This window comes from Typopeltis vanoorti, chromosome 13 (genome assembly GCF_054136105.1).
Source record: "Typopeltis vanoorti isolate ZY-2024b chromosome 13, IOZ_Tvanoo_1.0, whole genome shotgun sequence".
NCBI classification, from domain to species: domain Eukaryota; kingdom Metazoa; phylum Arthropoda; class Arachnida; order Uropygi; family Thelyphonidae; genus Typopeltis; species Typopeltis vanoorti.
In genome coordinates, this window is record NC_143561.1 from 63532756 (window position 1) to 63550288 (window position 17533).

The following is a 17533-nucleotide window of genomic DNA, read 5'->3' on the forward strand; positions in this document are numbered from 1 at the left end:
AAAAAGATATTATGGATGAGATATAAGGAGAGGGATGGAGAGCAGATGCACAAAGAATATAAGACACAGGCCAGGAGAGTTACTAGTATGGTAATGAAGGCAAAACTGGAATATGAGAAGAGACTGGCACTAAGATCCAAAGAAAAACCTATGGAATTTTTTAGCTATGTGGCCAAAAGTAGGAGAAATGATTGCAGAAGAATGACATTGCAGGATAAAAATGGGAATAGAGTAACTGATACAGAGGATATAGTGGATTTGTTCAATGAGCACTTTATTGGAGTATTTCATCCTGGAGAAGAAGGTTTTAATACTAGAGGAATAAGTTAGGTTTAGAAGTGCAAGAGGAGAGTGTGTTCCAAATACTGAGTACTCTGGATGTCAGTAAAGCTGTGGGACTGGATTGTATTTCACCATAGGTTTTGAGAGAATGTGCTAAAGAACTGACAGCTCCATTGACCTGGCTCTTCAGTAAAAGTCTGGTTGGGGGGAAAGGTACCCAAGGAATGGAAGGAAGGTAAGATAGTGCCATTGCATAAGATCAGTAGCAGACTGGAAGTGTCTAATTAAAGGCCAGGTTGTGTGTCATCAGTAGTTGTTAAGGTCTTGGAGAAATTAGTGAGGGACTATATACAGTGTTTGGCAGATGAGGGTAATGTTATCTGTGAGAATCGACATGGATTTTTATTAAGGGGTGCTCTTGCTTTAGTAATATGATTGCCTTTTATAATAAAGTGACAAGAGCAGTTGATGAGGGAAAGGCATAAACTGCCATGTTTTTGGATTTTGCAAAGATATTTGACAGGGTGCCACATAATAAGCTGATACTTAAGTTGCAGCACATGGGTTTAGGTGTCGGGTTACTCATCTGGATTCAGGATTGGCTGTCTGATAGGTATCAGAGAGTTGTGTATGGTGGGCCAATATCAAGGTGACAGAAGGTTACGAGTGGGGATCCACAGGGCCCAATCTTTGGACCTATATTGTTCAACCTTTATATCAATGACATCGTCAATGGATTGCAAGGGGATATTCAGAAGTTTGTGGATTATGTGAAGCTGGGAAGGGTTATCAGTAATAGTGCAGATGTGTCAGCTCTGCAAGAGGATTTGAATAAACTGGACAGATGGGCAAAGGAATCGGGGTGTCAGTTTAATGCGGCAAAATGTAAAGTCTTGAAGTTTGGGATCCATTGATGGGAGGATGCATGCTCAATTTGAGGAGCTGTACTGGAGGAAGTAGGAGATACAAGAGATCTGGGGGGTGATGATTGAGAGAAAACTGAAATTCAGGGGAGCATATTGCAAAGGTGGTGAAGGTAATCCAGAGGACTGCTGTAATACTGAGAAGAATGCTAACCTGCAGAGATAAAAGAGTTATCATTCCATTGTATAAGACTCTGATCAGACCACACTTAGACTATTGTTCTCAAATTTGGTCACCAGAATTTGAAGGTGATAAATTAACTGTGGAAAGGGTACAGAGTCGAATAACAATGATTGTTTCAGGACACTGTACAATGTTAGTTATGAGGATTGGCTGAGGGAATGTTCACTGCACAGTTTGGTGGATAGAAGAAGGAGAGGTGATATGATTGAGACTTTTAAACTATTGGGAGGCAGTTACAGGGCTGACACTGAGGAGTTCTTTCACTTGGTGGAACAGCAGGAAGGAGCGATGACAAGTGACCATCCCTGGAAGTTATGAAAGGAAACTGTGAGCAAGAGGGTGAGGAGTGGTTTCTTTGCATGCAGAGTTGTTGAACCTGGAATGCATTGCCTGATAGAGTGGTGAGAGCAAGAATAGTCAGTTTGTTCAAGGAGTGTATTATAGACTTTGTCTTTCCTAGGAAAGTCCTCCCACGATGAGTCTCTTGACTGCATGGAGACCTGAATAATAATAAAGTTTACTGATTCAAAGTTTTCTCAGTTTGATTATCATCTATATGAATAGAAAATAACTAGCTTCCAAATCAAGAATGAAATTGAAATAATGGAAAGCAACTGTATAAAACTTAAAAACAGTTTACAAGAAGCAAACTATACAATTGCTCCTTCACAGATTGAAGACTTCATCCAAAATCTAGAAGTTAAAGACTTACCAGTGACACTTCACTAATCCCATATAGTTTCTTAAACAAGAAACTATATGGAAACATATGCAATACCATAATATCAAGGTTTTTTTCCTCCAAGAAACCTACTTCTGTAAATATAAAGATATAAAAACTTCAACATAAAGATAACCATTTCTTTCTTATTGGAGCTTGGAAGATTTAAAATTGCTGGAGTAGGAGTTCTTATTCTTGCCTCCCTCCTTGGGTCATCCTGTAATATCCAAAGGGATGGAGAAGGGAGAATCTTGACAATAGACTGGAAATACTGTCGATAATGTTTATGCTCCATCCAATGGAACAGTTAGATGAAAATTTTTCCATTATTTGATGCCATATTTATAAAGTGTCCACTATCATAGCATCTGGAGACTGGAATTATATTGAAAACCCCACATTAGACAAAATAGGAGTACACCCCCAGGAGTGGAAAAGTGGGATATACACAGTTAAAAACATGTCTCAACAATACTCAATTCCAAAGTCCTGATATTTTCTTAGTCACTCGCCTCTGGACCCTCTCCAATGTCTCTACATCACATTGAAAACCAGGTGACCATATCACAGTAGTCCAAGTGTGGTCTTACCAGTGCCTTATACAATGGCATAACCACTTCTTTATCCTTACATGTTAGAGTACTTCTTATCATAGCAGCACTACTATTGTGCAGCCTTTTCAACACTGGCAATATGTCCTCTAAACTTCAGCCTACTGTCAACTATCACTACTGTCAAATACAAATCTCCCAAATCTCTAATCTCATCATCCACTTCCTGTAGTACAGCACCATTGATATAGTACACAGTCTTATATTTCTGCACTCCAAAATGCAACACCTTGCACTTGATATTAAAACTACACCCCACTCTTTTGTCCAAGTAAAAAGTCTATTGAAATCTTCTGAAAGGAATTAACATCAGCAGTCCTACTTATAATTCTTCCCAAATTTGCATCATCAGAAAATAACTGAAGATCCTCAGTCAGTCCACATGATATATTGTTTACAAACAAGTTAAATAGCAGGGGCCAAAAACAGAACCCTGGGGCACATGAATAACTTTAACGTTTAATGATTTCCCCAATTACTTGATTGTTAGGGTCCCTTATTTTGTGATTTTTATTTTATTTATTTGTGCTGTGGATGCTCGCGTTTGAAATCCAGTAAATTATCAACAGCTTATAAATTATATTTAATTTGCTTGTGTTGTGAGTCATTACCATTAAATACTTGTCTTCATAAACCTAAACTATAATTTTATAAATGGTATTTCTTGTGAACATAAATTGATTATAAAAATGTTTTAATATGAGTGCATAAAAATTTTGTTCCTTTTGAATAGATCCATTCAGATTCAATTATTAGTCTGTGTCATGGTGATGGCTTTTTATTTTCTTGCTCCAAAGATAACACATTAAAAGTATGGGATTTGAACACTTTCAAACAGGTAAAGTATTTTATTATTACATCCTAGTTTAACAATGCTAAATTGAAAGACAAAATTGAAAATGGTAACTAAAATTTTTATCATTGAAATGAACTGAATTTTATTATCAGCCTTGCTACTTTGAACATTAATTAACATCTCAGCTCTACTGGAAATTAGGATATGAAGGCTTCTTTGTTATAAAGTAAAGTAACTTATATTATCTTTTTCTTGTAACCATTTATATGAAATGAAGATCATTCCCAAAGATTTTACATAATGCTCTATCATACCCATTCCTAAAGTAAATAATGCAAACAAGTGTGAAAATCATCGAACAATAAGCTTAATATCACATGCTTCAAAAATACTACTGAAAAACAAAGAAGGCTGAAGAGTATATTGGCAATGACCAGTTTAGATTCAAGAAACAGCAGGGAACAAGAGAAGCCATCCTAGCTCTAACAGTTATCTAAAGAAGATTTGAGAAAAATCAAAATACTCTGATAGTCTTTCTTGACTTGGTAGTATTGACTAGAACCAAATGTTTCACCTCTTAAAAACAATAAAGGTAGATTGGAGAGATAGAAGGCTCATATGTAATCTTGACAAGCACCAAGAAGCCCTAATAGAAACAGCCAGCAATAAAACAAAAACTGCAATAGGAAGAATATGTAGAGGTGTAAGACAGGGGTGCTCTCTTTTCACCCATACTGTTTAATCTCTACATTGAAGATGCAGTAAATAAATTGAAAGAACTAATAGAAACAGGAATTAAGATAAATGGAATTGATATTATCTAACTATGGTTTGCAGATGATATAGCAGTCATAAGCTGATAACAAAGACAAACTGAAATCCACCCTGACAAAGATGGAAGAAATTTTCACACAGTACAGCCTAAAAATTAATTATATGAAAACAAAACTATTAATTACAAGTAAAGCAAATCCAATGAAAATAAACCTGAAATAAATAATAACCTACTACAACAGTTATCCTCTTTTAAATATCTTGGAAGTCTTATCACAGAAGATGGAAGAAACTAATCAGATATTAAAGCACAAATAATTTTGGCCAAAAAAGCATTCTACAACAGAAGAAACAACTCTTTCTTTTAAGGTTACATGATGATCAGCATTCATATTTACAAATTTAGGGACACAAAACATACATGTTGAAATGATTATTTTACTTGTTATTAATAAAATAACAAATATTTTTTTAAATTATTTTACTTGTTATTAATAAAATAACACTTGACGTTTAATATTATTTTATTATTATATAATATTTTGACCCCTATATTGAGGTCATCATCAGAAAGATACATGTGAATAGGAAACCGAGCTATATGCTCTTGCACTCTATAAAGGTAAATTAAATCTATGCTGTTAACTGGTCTTTTCCTTAGCCTGACCTCTAGTGATTAAAAGAAAAAATAAATAAAAAATAATAAAAATAAATTGATAAATAAAATAAATAAAAAACTACAATAAACTCTGCTAAAGTCCTCCTATACTAAGATTCTTCTGGATTTGTACAGTTCAGATTGTTATACTACGATTTTCTTCTGGACTTGTACAGTTCAAGTCACTATTGAATTAAGGGAAAAAAAAAACACTTCACCAAGTCTTCTTGTATTGGGATTTTTCTTTGGCTTGTTCTGGTTGCTATAAAGGTTGCAAATGGGTCCTCCACATTCTTGGAATGGTTAGACCATCGTTTTTGTTCAGATTTGGATTATGTTTGAGCATTTCATATGCTTCTTTAAATTTCCTTTTGAACCAGGTTTTGGTGCAGTGTAGGGACTTGGTACCTTTCTAATCAATTCTGTGTTATGTTCAGAGTACATGGTCAGAAAGGCTGGTTTTTCCAAAATGGAAGTATTTAATGTGTCGTTTGTGTTTGTCCTTCCTAATTGGGATGGTTCGCTTTGTTTCCCCTATGTATGGTAGGTTACATGTGCATTGTATTTTGTAAACCCCTGAAAATGCTATTGCCATACCTTATGTTAGAGGCATTTCTGAAAAAATAGACAGAACACTACACAAATACAACATCAAAACCACCTTTAAACTCCCGACAAAGTTAAGACACTTACTCAGTTCTTCCAAAGATCCTCTTCCAAACCTAGCCCACCCACAGGTTTACAAAATACAATGCACATGTACCTACCATACACAGGGGAAACAGGGCGAACCATCCCAATTAGGAAGGACGAACACAAACGACACATTAAATACCTCCATTTTGGAAAAACTGGCCTTTCTGACCACGTACTCCAAACATACCACAGAATTGATTGGAAAGGTACCAAGTCCCTACAAAACCTGATTCAAAAGGAAATTTAAAGAAGCATATGAAATGCTCAAACATAATCCAAATCTGAACAAAAATGATGGTCTAACCAGTCCAAGAATGTGGAGGACCCATTTGCAATCTTTATAGCAACCAGAACAAGCCAAAGAAAAATCTCAATACAAGAAGACTTGATGAAGTGTTTTTTTTCCCCTTAACATTCAATAGCAACTTGAACTGTACAAGTCCAGAATAAAATCGTAGTATAACAATCTGAACTGTACAAATCCAGAAGAATCTTAATACAGGAGGACTTTAGAAGAGCTTATTGTAGTTTTTAATTTATTTATTTTTATTACTTTTTATTTATTTATTTTTAATCACTAGAGGGCAGGCTAAGAAAAAGATCAATTAGCAGCTAGATTTAATTTACCTTTATAGAGTGCAAGAGTATGTAACTTGGTTTCCTATACACATGTATCTTTCTGATGATGACCTCAATACAGGGGTCGAAACATCAAGTGTTATTTTATTAATAATAAGTAAAATAATCATTTCATCACATGTATTTTGTGTCCCTAAATTCGTAAATATGAACAGAAGAAACATTTTTACCAGTAAAGGACTTAGCACCCAGCTCAAAAAAAAGCTAGTGATAACATACATATGGATATGGAGCATTGCATTACATGGTTGAGAAGCCTGGATGCTAACAAAACAGGACATCAAAAAGTTGGAGGCATTTGAACTTTGGTGCTGGAGAAAGATGATGAAAATTAGTTGGACAGAAAGAAAAAGTAATGAAGAAGTTCTAAATATAGTTCATGAAGAGCGATCACTAATGAACCACATTAATAAGAGAAGAAAAAGCCTAATTGGACACCATATGAGGCATGGAGAACTAATTACAGAAATAATGGAGAGAACTGTAGAAGGAAAGAGGCCATGAGGCAGACCAAGAATTTCATATACAGTGGAACCTCGGTTGTCAAACGCCTCTGTTCTCGAACAATTCAGTTCCCAAACATATTTTCCGAACAAAAAATGCCCTGGTTTCCAAACAGGCAAACGGTAACCACGTGCTCTGTGTGCTGAGCTGTAAGGCGGGAAAATGTCAGTTATGCAGCAGCCTTCGTTCAGTGCAGACACCTGCTCGAATTTGCAGCGATTTTTCTTGATTTTCTTTGTTGTTTTTTTTTTCTCATAAATTATTATTAATTAAGTCACCATGGGGCTGCAGAAGAATAGTGATAGCAGCAAAGCGAAAAGAAAAGTTGTTAGAACCACGATACAGATGAAAAAAGAAATCATATCCAAACATGAAAATGGCGTTTGTGTCTTGGATCTTGCTATGCAGTTTGGTATGGCGAAATCAATGATCTGTGCAATACTGAAAAATAAAGAGGTGATCAATTTTCATCTATATTTTATCTATTTATCGTGTTTATTCTTTTTATGTAAGATTTTATGCATTTTCATTATTTTTGTATACAATCTTATGCATGAAGTACTGTTGTAAAGGTTTAAATAAATAATCATATGGGATTCGGGAATGGATTAATCCATTTTACATTAATTCTTATGGGAAAATGGTTTCAGTTTTTGAACAATTCGGTTTCCGAACAGCCTTCGGGAACGAATTAAGTTTGCCAACTGAGGTTCCACTGTATAAATAACATAATGATGCTAACCAGCGCTAAGAATTATGAAAAAATAAAAAGGAGGTCACAGGACAGGATGTTATGATATGCTGCTATAGCTAACCAATCTTTGGATTGATGCACCAAAGAAGAAGAAGTAACCATTTGATATTAGAAATTAAAGTTTTTATATTTTATACAGGAATTTAAATTGTATACCTTGGGTAAGGAGGGTTAATCGGGTAGGAGTTAGATGGATGGGTAATATCATTAAGCACGAGCTGCAGAAGAAGAAAGTTTGCTTGACACCATTTTTCTGTAGAGGGTATATAAAGAAAATGGTGTCCAGCAAACTCGTCAAGAGTACAAGGCTCAGGCAAGAAAGATGACCAGCATGGCAAGGAAGGCAAAATCAGATTATAGGAAGGCTCTAGCCAAGCAGGCTAAAGGAAATCCCAAAGAGTTCTTTTGTTATGTGCGAAGTAAGAGGAAGAATGACTATGGAAGATTAACCTTAATGAGTGATGATGGTCACGAGAAGACAGAAGCAGATAAAATAGTCCAGTTACTGAGTGACCATGTTTTGCAAGGGGTATATCATCCTAGTTGAGGTTACTACTTTAACATATGTGACAGACATTAATGTTGGAACAGAGGTGGATGAATTGGAAGTTTTTAGGATATCGAAGAATCTCAATCTAAATACAGCTGGATTAGATGGATTAGTTGGGATATCAGCTAGAGTTTTGCGAGAATATGCAAGGGAACTGGCAATGCCTCGGACTAGGCTCTTTAATTTAATTTAATCCTCAGCTCTGGTAGAGTTCCAAGGGAGTGGAAAGAGGGCAAAATAATTCCCTTGAATAAAGGAGATTCTAAGACTGCAGTAGCAAATTTTAGACCAATCAGTATCTCAGGTGTGGGGTTAAAAGTATTAGAAAAATTGGTAAAAAAAGAGAATTCAAGAATGGGTAGATAAAAAATATTATACTATATGAGGATCAACATGTCTTTGGGAAGGGTTGGTCATGCGTTAGTAATTGACTAACTTTTTATTATAAAGTAATAGCTGAGTTGGATAAAAGAAATGGCTACATGATGATTTTACTGGATTTTGCAAAGGCATTTGATAGAATACCACATGGAACTCTGTTACGCAAATTAGAACAAATGGGGAATGAATATGATTACCATCTTATCCACTGGTTAAGTGAATAAGAGGGTGGCTACTGGACAGATATCAAAAAGTGGTTGGAGGGGCAGAATTGAGGCAAAAACAGGTGATTAGTGGTGTGCTGCAAGGTTCAGTGCTAGGACCATTGCTGCTTAATTTTTACATAAATGATATAGGAAATAACCTGAAAGGAAATTTTCAGCTGTTTGCCGATGATGCGAAATTTGGTAGAGTAATAGTTAATAAAGGCAGTGTGGAGAGCTTGCAGAATGATTTAAAGAGGCTGTCAGTTACTGTTGCAGAGGACATAGTTGAAGTGTTCAGTTGGCAGTTCACTAAGGTGTTTCATCCTCAGTATGAAATCAAAAGCTCAAGTGTAAAGAATGCAATGAGAGAAGATTTAGTGGTTATTGAACAAGGGATATATGAAAAGTAACGTAAGCTGGGTGTCACTAAGGCAGTAGGACTTGATAATATATCAGCACATGTCTTCAGAGACTAATCTAGTGAGTTAGCATCCGCCTTGGCCTACCTGCTTGACAAGAGTCTTTTACCAGCACAAGTCTCAAAGGAGTGAAAGGAAGGCAAAACTGTTCCACTTCACAAAAATCAAAAGGTGAATAAGGTAGGTGTAAAGTTAATGGATGAGAACTTAAGCATGAAATCTGAAGAATAAGACACTTTGGAGTCAGTACAAGATGAATAATAGTGATAATCAGTTACATGAAGAGTATAATGAACAATCGAGGAAAGTCAGTCAGTATGGACAACAAGTGCAGTATGAGCAGAAATTAACAAATCAAGCAATGAAAAACCCTAGACAGTTTTTTAGATATGTGGCAAGTAGAAGAAAGAATGATTATGGTAAGATGATGTTAATGGATAAAAATGGTAGAATGGTAACTGCTGCAGAAGACATTGTTGAGGTATTCAGTGATCAATTTATAAGGGAGTTTCACTCTGATCAGGATGATCATGAGGAACTTAAGTGTAGAGGACATAGGAGAGGATGGCTTAATTGTGGATGAGCAGGAGGTATTTGAGGAAAAAATAACCTTGATGTCAATAAGGCAATAGATAGGATTTGATGACCTCTTGCTACGTGTCTTAAGGGAATCAACAAGCATTCACATGCCTGTTTAATAAGAGTCTTACAACAGCACAGGTTTCAAGGGAGTAGAGGAAGGTAAAATTGTTCCACTGCATAAAGGTGGTGATAAGGCTATAGCTACAAATTAGGCCAATCTATATATCTGGAGTTGTGGTGAAGGAAATAGAGAGATTTGTGAGAACTAGGATACAGAAATATGTTGATAACAGCAGTATTCTTTGTGATTCTCAGCACAGGGTTCTTGAAGGGAGATGATGTTTACTATCTTACTTGTGTACTATAATAAAGTGGCAAATGTCTTGGACAAAGGAGATGCATATACAGTGGTATGGTTAGATTTTGCAAATGCTTTTGATGGACTGCCACATGACAAGATGTTAAATAAATTGAAATAAATGGGATTGGATAACAAACTTCTGAGGTGGATCATTGACTAACTCTCAGACAGATATCAAAAAGTTGTATATGGGAGTGCAGTATCTCAAAAGAGGAAAGTCACTATTGATGTGCACAGGGATCAGTTTTGGGGGCCATTGCTGTTCAATTTGTATATTAATGATATTGGGATGGGTTTGACAGATGATTTGCAGCTGTTTGCATATGATCCAAAATTGGGGAGAGCTGGCCATAACATATACTTGATGTTATGGCCTTACATCAGCACTTGAATATATTGCATGAATGGGCAGGTAAGTGGAACTGTCAGTTCATTGTTGCAAATTTAAAGTTTTGAAATTTGGTGAGCAACGATGGAATGCAAAGTATACACTTAGTGGTGAAACATTAAAGGAGATAGAGGAGATGAGAGATCTGGGAGTAGTGGTGGGTAAGGACCTAAAATTCAAGGACCACATTGCACAAGTTTTGAAGCATCACATTGGATAATGACAATGATGGAGAGGACCTTGGCATGCAGAAATAAAGGTTATGATTTCATTGTATAAGGCCTTGATCAGGCCTCATCTGGGTGTTAGAAAAGGTACAGAGAAGTTTCACAATAGTGGTCAGTAGTTTTTGGAATGTGGAGTATGTGGACAGACTGATAGAATGTAAATTGCAAAGCCTCGTGAACATGAGGGGGGGGGGATATGATTGAGACATGAGCTAGTCAGAAGTTATCAGGTTTACAGGGAAGAGAGTTTTCATACAGTGGGGAGGGGGGTGGATAGAACAAAAGGCCATCCCTGGAAACTGTATAAGGAGGGTGTGAGTAGAGGAATGAGGAGAAGGTTCTTTACATGGAGAGTGGTTGGTGAGTGGAATGCATTGCCTGAGTATGTTGTGAATGTAGATAGATTGAATTAGTCATGGTTGAATGATCTTTGTGTGTGATAATGTGTGCCTTCCATGATGAGTCTCTGATTCCATGGTCAGATGTCAACAATAATAATAATTCTTCCAAATATCAGTGACATTAAGTTTCTTTTGTAGAAACATGAACTATCTGTATCTGTCTGCAGGAGGCATATTTAAAACCTAGTGAAGACTCTACCTTATGACATTTTGCTATTATTCATAAGGACAGAACTGGAGATGGGTCTGCTCATTGAAAAGTCTCTATCCTTGTATGCATCTGCTTCAATGTGTCCAATCATAACAGTGCTCTGAAATTGGTAGATCTGCTGTTCAGTGGTTTGTTTTTTTAAATTCATGTTCCATTTATTTACCACATTTATTCTCGAGTTCATATCAACTTTGATAATCATATATTGTAACTTCTCAACATCACACCTGGCCTGAAATCCTCTTACATCGACAAGGTAGCAGTTAAGAAAATCTGAAAAGTGACATGACCATAAATGGGCAATCGATTGTTGAGTGTGTACTTGACAATAATTCTCTCTCCCTCTCTTTTAATAATGGATGCAATACCTTCTTTCATATGCATACCTATCTACTTATATTCTGCTGTAGATCTTAACCACCTTACCGGCCATTATGGATCAAATACACATCCTCATACGCTTCGTATCCATCATATATATTTCAATGTAATATCAATGGTATTACAATTTTAATATGCACTTCGCATCCATGATAACTTTGACGTCTATAGACGTCTTGGCCAGTAGTGTGGTTAAAACCGTGGGCAGGGAAGCTTACTGCAACACTGTTGATCCTTACAGACGAACCCTACCTGAATGATCCTGTCTGGGCCATACCAGGACTGCCCATCTTACTGAAGCAGAGGCCAGAGCAGTGCAAGACTATCAGGATTCCCCCTTTCTTATCTCCATGGGTCAAGCTGCACGTTGAACACAGTAGCAAGGTATTGGATCCTAGTGATGGTAGTCTGAAAGCAGGATAATAAAAAAAAAGACTCAGGAGAAATAGAATGAAGAATATGGGAAGAAAAGTATAGTTAAAGAAAGAACAAAAAGGGCCAATCACTGGGAAGTTCCCTTAACCACAAACAGTTGCTTCATTGGAGGTGACAAATTTAAAAATTTCAGCAAAGCTATATCTATATATGAATTACTGTTATGATCAAATGCATTTATGTAAATTAATTCTTTGTAAAAAATCTTAAAAATTTCATTGCAATTTGTCCAAGTCTCATGAGATCCTCCTGATGGAGGAGCCAATATGTCCCCCCCCCCACCTCTCTTCTTTATGTATTGTGAATGATACTCTTCAAGAGCATACAACGTACTTAGAAATCTAGAACCTGAACCTCCTCTATTTTGAGAGCATGTCAGTTTGAGAGTAAGTCAGGAGGCATCCTGGTCATCTGACACATAATCCTGCTGCCACGTAATTTGCCAGATCATGCCTGGAGAAGGGGAATCTTGAGTAGTGGCATGTGGGAGGTACTGCTGGGCAATGTTATAGCGGGAAGACTAGTTGGTCTCTATATGAGCAATTCAAGAGTATCTCCTCTCTGCATGTCCGACACATAATCCTGCTGCCACATACTTGCTGCCACCATTTCACCCAACAATAAACCCAGAATGAAATAGACAAACAATGACACTGACACCATAACCAAAATAAATCCCCTCAAAAACTTGAACATAATATTCCAAACACACCAGAATCCCTATCCCCCAAAAATATCACTTATCCATCCACTCAACATGATGCAAACATCCATAGCATAAATTCCAACGTTAATGACATTCATCACCGCTTACAGATATCCAGATTGCAATTACTTCAACCATAGTCCATCTTCAATGCCCAAATTGCACCCTTCATGATTCATTTTGCCACAAGTGTGGTGCTTGTTTTCCTTTACGCAGTCTGACATTTCCCTACCAGAGAATGCCAAACTTAGAAGCTTCTGCTTTTAAACTCCTGTGGTTCAATGTTTCCTTGCTCCATTTAGTATTACTCATCTCCAAACTCTGAAAAACCATTCTGACCTCTTCACCTGCATCTCCATGAAGCATAACCATCTACAATCCGCACATAATAAAATCATCTTCATTGGTGATCTTAATGTCCAGAACTCCAGCTGGCTCCCATTTTCTAACACCACAGATCAAGCTGGACATGATGCAAAAGTTTTTGCTATAAGCAGTGAACTAATGCAAACATACATATACCTATCTGAATTTTTAATAACCCTCTAGATGTTCCCAATACCCTTGATTTCTTTTTAACTAGTTCTCCTTCCATTGGGTCCAGAAGATTTCTTCTTCTGGACCCAATGGCATCTCTCCAGTTGTGCTCAAATGTGCTCCAGAGCTAACACCAATATTCCCACTTATTTTTGGCAGGTCATGTGCTCATGAAAAACATTTTGTGTGCAAGTTTCCAGTCTCAGGCAAAATGTGTGATCAAATTGTTGATGGTCTTTTCACTTGGTTTATCCTTTATCTGAGTGTGCAAGCAAACAAAGTTTGCACATGAAGTACCGTCACTACTTGTATAATGGAAATATAGGACTTCTGCATTACTTCAACTTTGGTATCACTTCTGAGTCTGGCTCCCACTGATGAGACCTCAATAAAGGTTGAAACCAATCTGGTAATGTCCCTACCCATAATGCTTAGCATTATACACACCCGAAAGAATGTTTTCTTTGCATTATGGGATAACAAGCACTTAATGTGAAACATTAGCCTCTATGTACAACTAGCTTAATCATGAAGAGACCTGGTAATAGCATCTGAGAATTTGAAATGAATATGACCATGTTGCCACCTATTGGTGAGAGTGATCATAAGGTCTTGACCTGGGAGGTGGCTAAAGGTGTGGAATTTTTGATTAAGACAGGGTATATGTGGAATTACCATGCTGGCAAGCATGACAAGCTTAGGAGATTGCTTGGATCAGTGCCATGGCATGTACAACTGCAAGGGATGGATGTCGATAGAGCACGGGAAGTGGTCAAGGAGCATTTACAGGAGGTTATGCTGATTGTATACCTAGGGTCCGAATAGTAAAACAAGTAGGGGTTACATGGATGAATAACACCATTAAGCTTGAGCTGCAAAAAAAGAAACAACTGTGGAGGGAATTTAAAGAAAGAGGTGACCTGCAGGCACAAGAACGGTATAAAGTACAGGCTAGAAGGGTAACGAGTGTGGTAAAAAAAGCAAAAGCGGATTATGAAAGGAAACTAGCTATGCAAGCTAAAGAGAATCCCAAACAGTTCTTTCAATATGCTGCAAGAAATAAAAAAATTGTACACGGCAAAATGATTTTAAGGAATGACGATGGTAAGGAGGTCACTGAATCAGTCGATATAGTGGAGTTACTGAGCAAGCACTTTGCAAAAGTATATCATCCAGGTGGTGACATTGAAAAAAATGAAAGAACCATTAGTTTTAGTTTATACGGGAATTGTGATGAATGAAGTGGAGGTGAATAGTCTATTACAGAACCTTAATGTGAATACATCTGTGGGATTGGATGGTATACCGGCACGGGTCTTACGTGAAGCGGCTAAAGAATTATCAGTGCCCTTGACCATGTTTGATCTGAGTCTCTGGTCTGGTTTAGTCCTGAAGGTGTGGAAAGAGGGGAAAATAGTACCACTACATAAAGGAGATTCCAAGACTACGGTTGCAAATTACACCGATCAGCATATCAGGAGTCATTGTTAAGGTCTTGGAGAAAGTAGTCAAGGGAAAAATACAGGAATGGATTGATGAAAATAAGATCCTGTATGGGGGGACAGCATTGCTTTGTGAATGGTAGATCATGCCTCAGTAACTTGCTCAAATTTTATAACACGGTGATGGCTGAACTGGATACGGGTAATGGTTTACAGTGATACTGCTGGACCTGGCTAAGACAGGATACCACATGGAATTCTAATCCGTAAACTAGAACATATAGGAATGGATATAGGGTTGGTGAGATGGATAGGTGGGTGGTTGATGGAGAGATATCAAAGAGTAGTTTATTCAGGAGTAGATTCCAAAAGACAGCCTGTGTGCCGCAGGGTTCTGTTCTTGGACCACTGCTGTTTATTTTATTCATTAACGATATAGGGAGGATCTAAGTGGAACAGTTCATTTGTTCGCTGATGATGCAAAGTTGGGTAGGACAATAGTGAACGCAGAAGATGTCAAAATCTTGCAGGACGACTTGGATAGATTGGAGTTCTGGACTAAGGAGAATAGATGTCAATTTAATGTGATAAAATGTAAGGTTATGCATTTTGGGGTGAAAAGATTAGCAGCAGTACCACATTGGTGGAACTGTACTCCAGGAGATTGATGAGGCCAGAGACATGGGAGTGTTGGTGGATAGTGAGTTGAAGTTTAGCGGGCACATTGCAAAAGTAGCTAAATCAGCTCGTCAACTCACTTGGTTGTTGAAAAATACCTTGACAAGCAGAGACAAGCAAGTTATTGTACCTATGTACCGAGCCTTGATAAGCCCCCTCATCTTGACTACTGTGCCCAGATTTGGTCACCTAGATTCCTTCTTGATGGGGAGGAGGTGGAGAGGATCCAGAGGGCGAGTGACTAAGATAATAGCAGGTCTATGGAATGAACCATATGAGAACAGGTTGAAGATTTGTGGGTTGCAGAAATTAGTTGATATGCAGAAAAGAGGAGATATGATTGAGACATTCAAATTGCTAAAGGGTTTCTATAGGATTAATTCAGAGGATATTTTTGAGATCAGAACTGGTGGTGGGAGAACTAGGGCACATCCATGGAAGCTGGGCAAGAGTATGGTTTGTAAGGGTGTTCGAGCTGGGTTCTTTACTTTTAGAGTGGTAAATGAGTGGAATAAGCTGCCAGAGTCTGTTATGGGTGCTATGACAGTGAGTGAGTTCAAGGCAAGGTATGATAGATATGAGAATGTCGTATAGTTGTGTGGACATGATGTTTAGCCCCCCCCTCGATGAGTCTTAGGACTTCCCGGAGTCGCCCATAATAATAGCAATAATAAAGGATAAGCCAAAAATATAATTTTCTTTGCTTGTTCAAGGTTTGCTGTCATGCCAGTATAGCTTCCCATGTAGCCCTGGCATTCCACTCCCAAGAGCAGTTTTGCCTGCCAGAGAGTGGGCAGCCATGTGTGGCTCCATGGCAGGATGGAGAGCTCTAGCTCTGATTCAGTGCTATCAGACTCCTGAAAATATATAATTTTTCATTCTCTTATTTATCGGGGGGAGGGCTACCACAAGCCACAACAAATGCGCTGCTCTTTTAATCCTGTATTCAACAGGGGAATCCACTTGGAAAAATGTCAACCTTTATCCAGAAGGGTTTGGGAAGAGTTGGAAATACACCCTCTGCCCCAAAAGAAACCGAACTTTTTGAAAATAGAAGAAACAAGTGGCGCAGCCTGTTGTATCTTTTTGTTGTCGAATGCAGCAACCTTCATTAGTGTTGTGTCAACCGTTTATGATATTTGTTTCGTTAGAAGCCGAGTTATAGTGCCAAGACTGACAGTGTGTTTTGAAAAATGGTCGGTCGTCATGATATTCATGCTGTACGCGACGAATTCTCACTATCAATCACTTCAAAACTTCGAGATAAAACTCACCATTGACCGTTTTGCCAGGCAAAAACGAATTCTTTGTGGATAATGCCCTTGGAATCATAGAAACAAATCAGCATTGTCTTTACTTTTGACTTCTCCAAGTGACTTTTTTTTTTCAGATATCCCTCTTCTGGTGGTCTCCACTCAGCACTTTATCACTTTGTTTCGGGCTTAAACTCAAAACAACAAGTTTCGTCACCAGTAACAATCGTTTCAAGGAAGCTTGAGTGCTTATGAGCAATTTTAATGAGGTCCTTGCAGTGTTCAATTCGATACATTTTTGGTCATCGGTCAACTTGTTGGGAACAAATCGCGAATTCAATTTACGAAGGCCCAAACTCTCGGTCAAAATGTTGTGCACAGTTGATTTTGGAATCCCCAATTCATCTTCAATCAATCTCGCGGACGATTTCAGATTTTCTTTGATGAAATCATGCACTTTTAGGATGTTAACTTCGCTCAGTCCAGTTTTTGGACGGCCCGGCTTTTCATTGTCCTTAAGTGTCTCACGACCACTTTGAAATCGCTTAAACCACTCATAAACTTGAGTATGGGATAAGCATTCATCACCGTATGCTTTTTGAAGCATTTGATGTGTTTCGATAAAACTTTTACCAAGTTTAACACAAAAGTCAATCGCAGCTCTCTGTTTGAAACTCATTTTCCGACTGTTCGTCAAAGCACTGTCACTCTTGGCACTATAACTCAGCTTCTAAAATGAAACAAATGTCATAAGCAGTTGACACAACACTAATGAAGGTTGCTGCTTTCGACAACAAAAAGATACAACAGGTGGCACCACTAGTTTCTTCAAT

At 37.6% G+C, this 17533-nt stretch overlaps 1 protein-coding gene across 1 annotated transcript in view; it reads left to right on the forward strand.

Annotated features, from left to right (window-relative positions):
* Positions 1-17533, forward strand: part of LOC150100219 (telomerase protein component 1-like) — a 1179105-nt gene that overhangs the window by 1144092 nt on the left and 17480 nt on the right. Inside the window, exon 51 of the mRNA XM_090402391.1 lies at positions 3455-3559. Coding sequence (XP_090258517.1) covers positions 3455-3559 — 105 coding nt within the window. The remainder of the gene's footprint in view (positions 1-3454; positions 3560-17533) is intronic.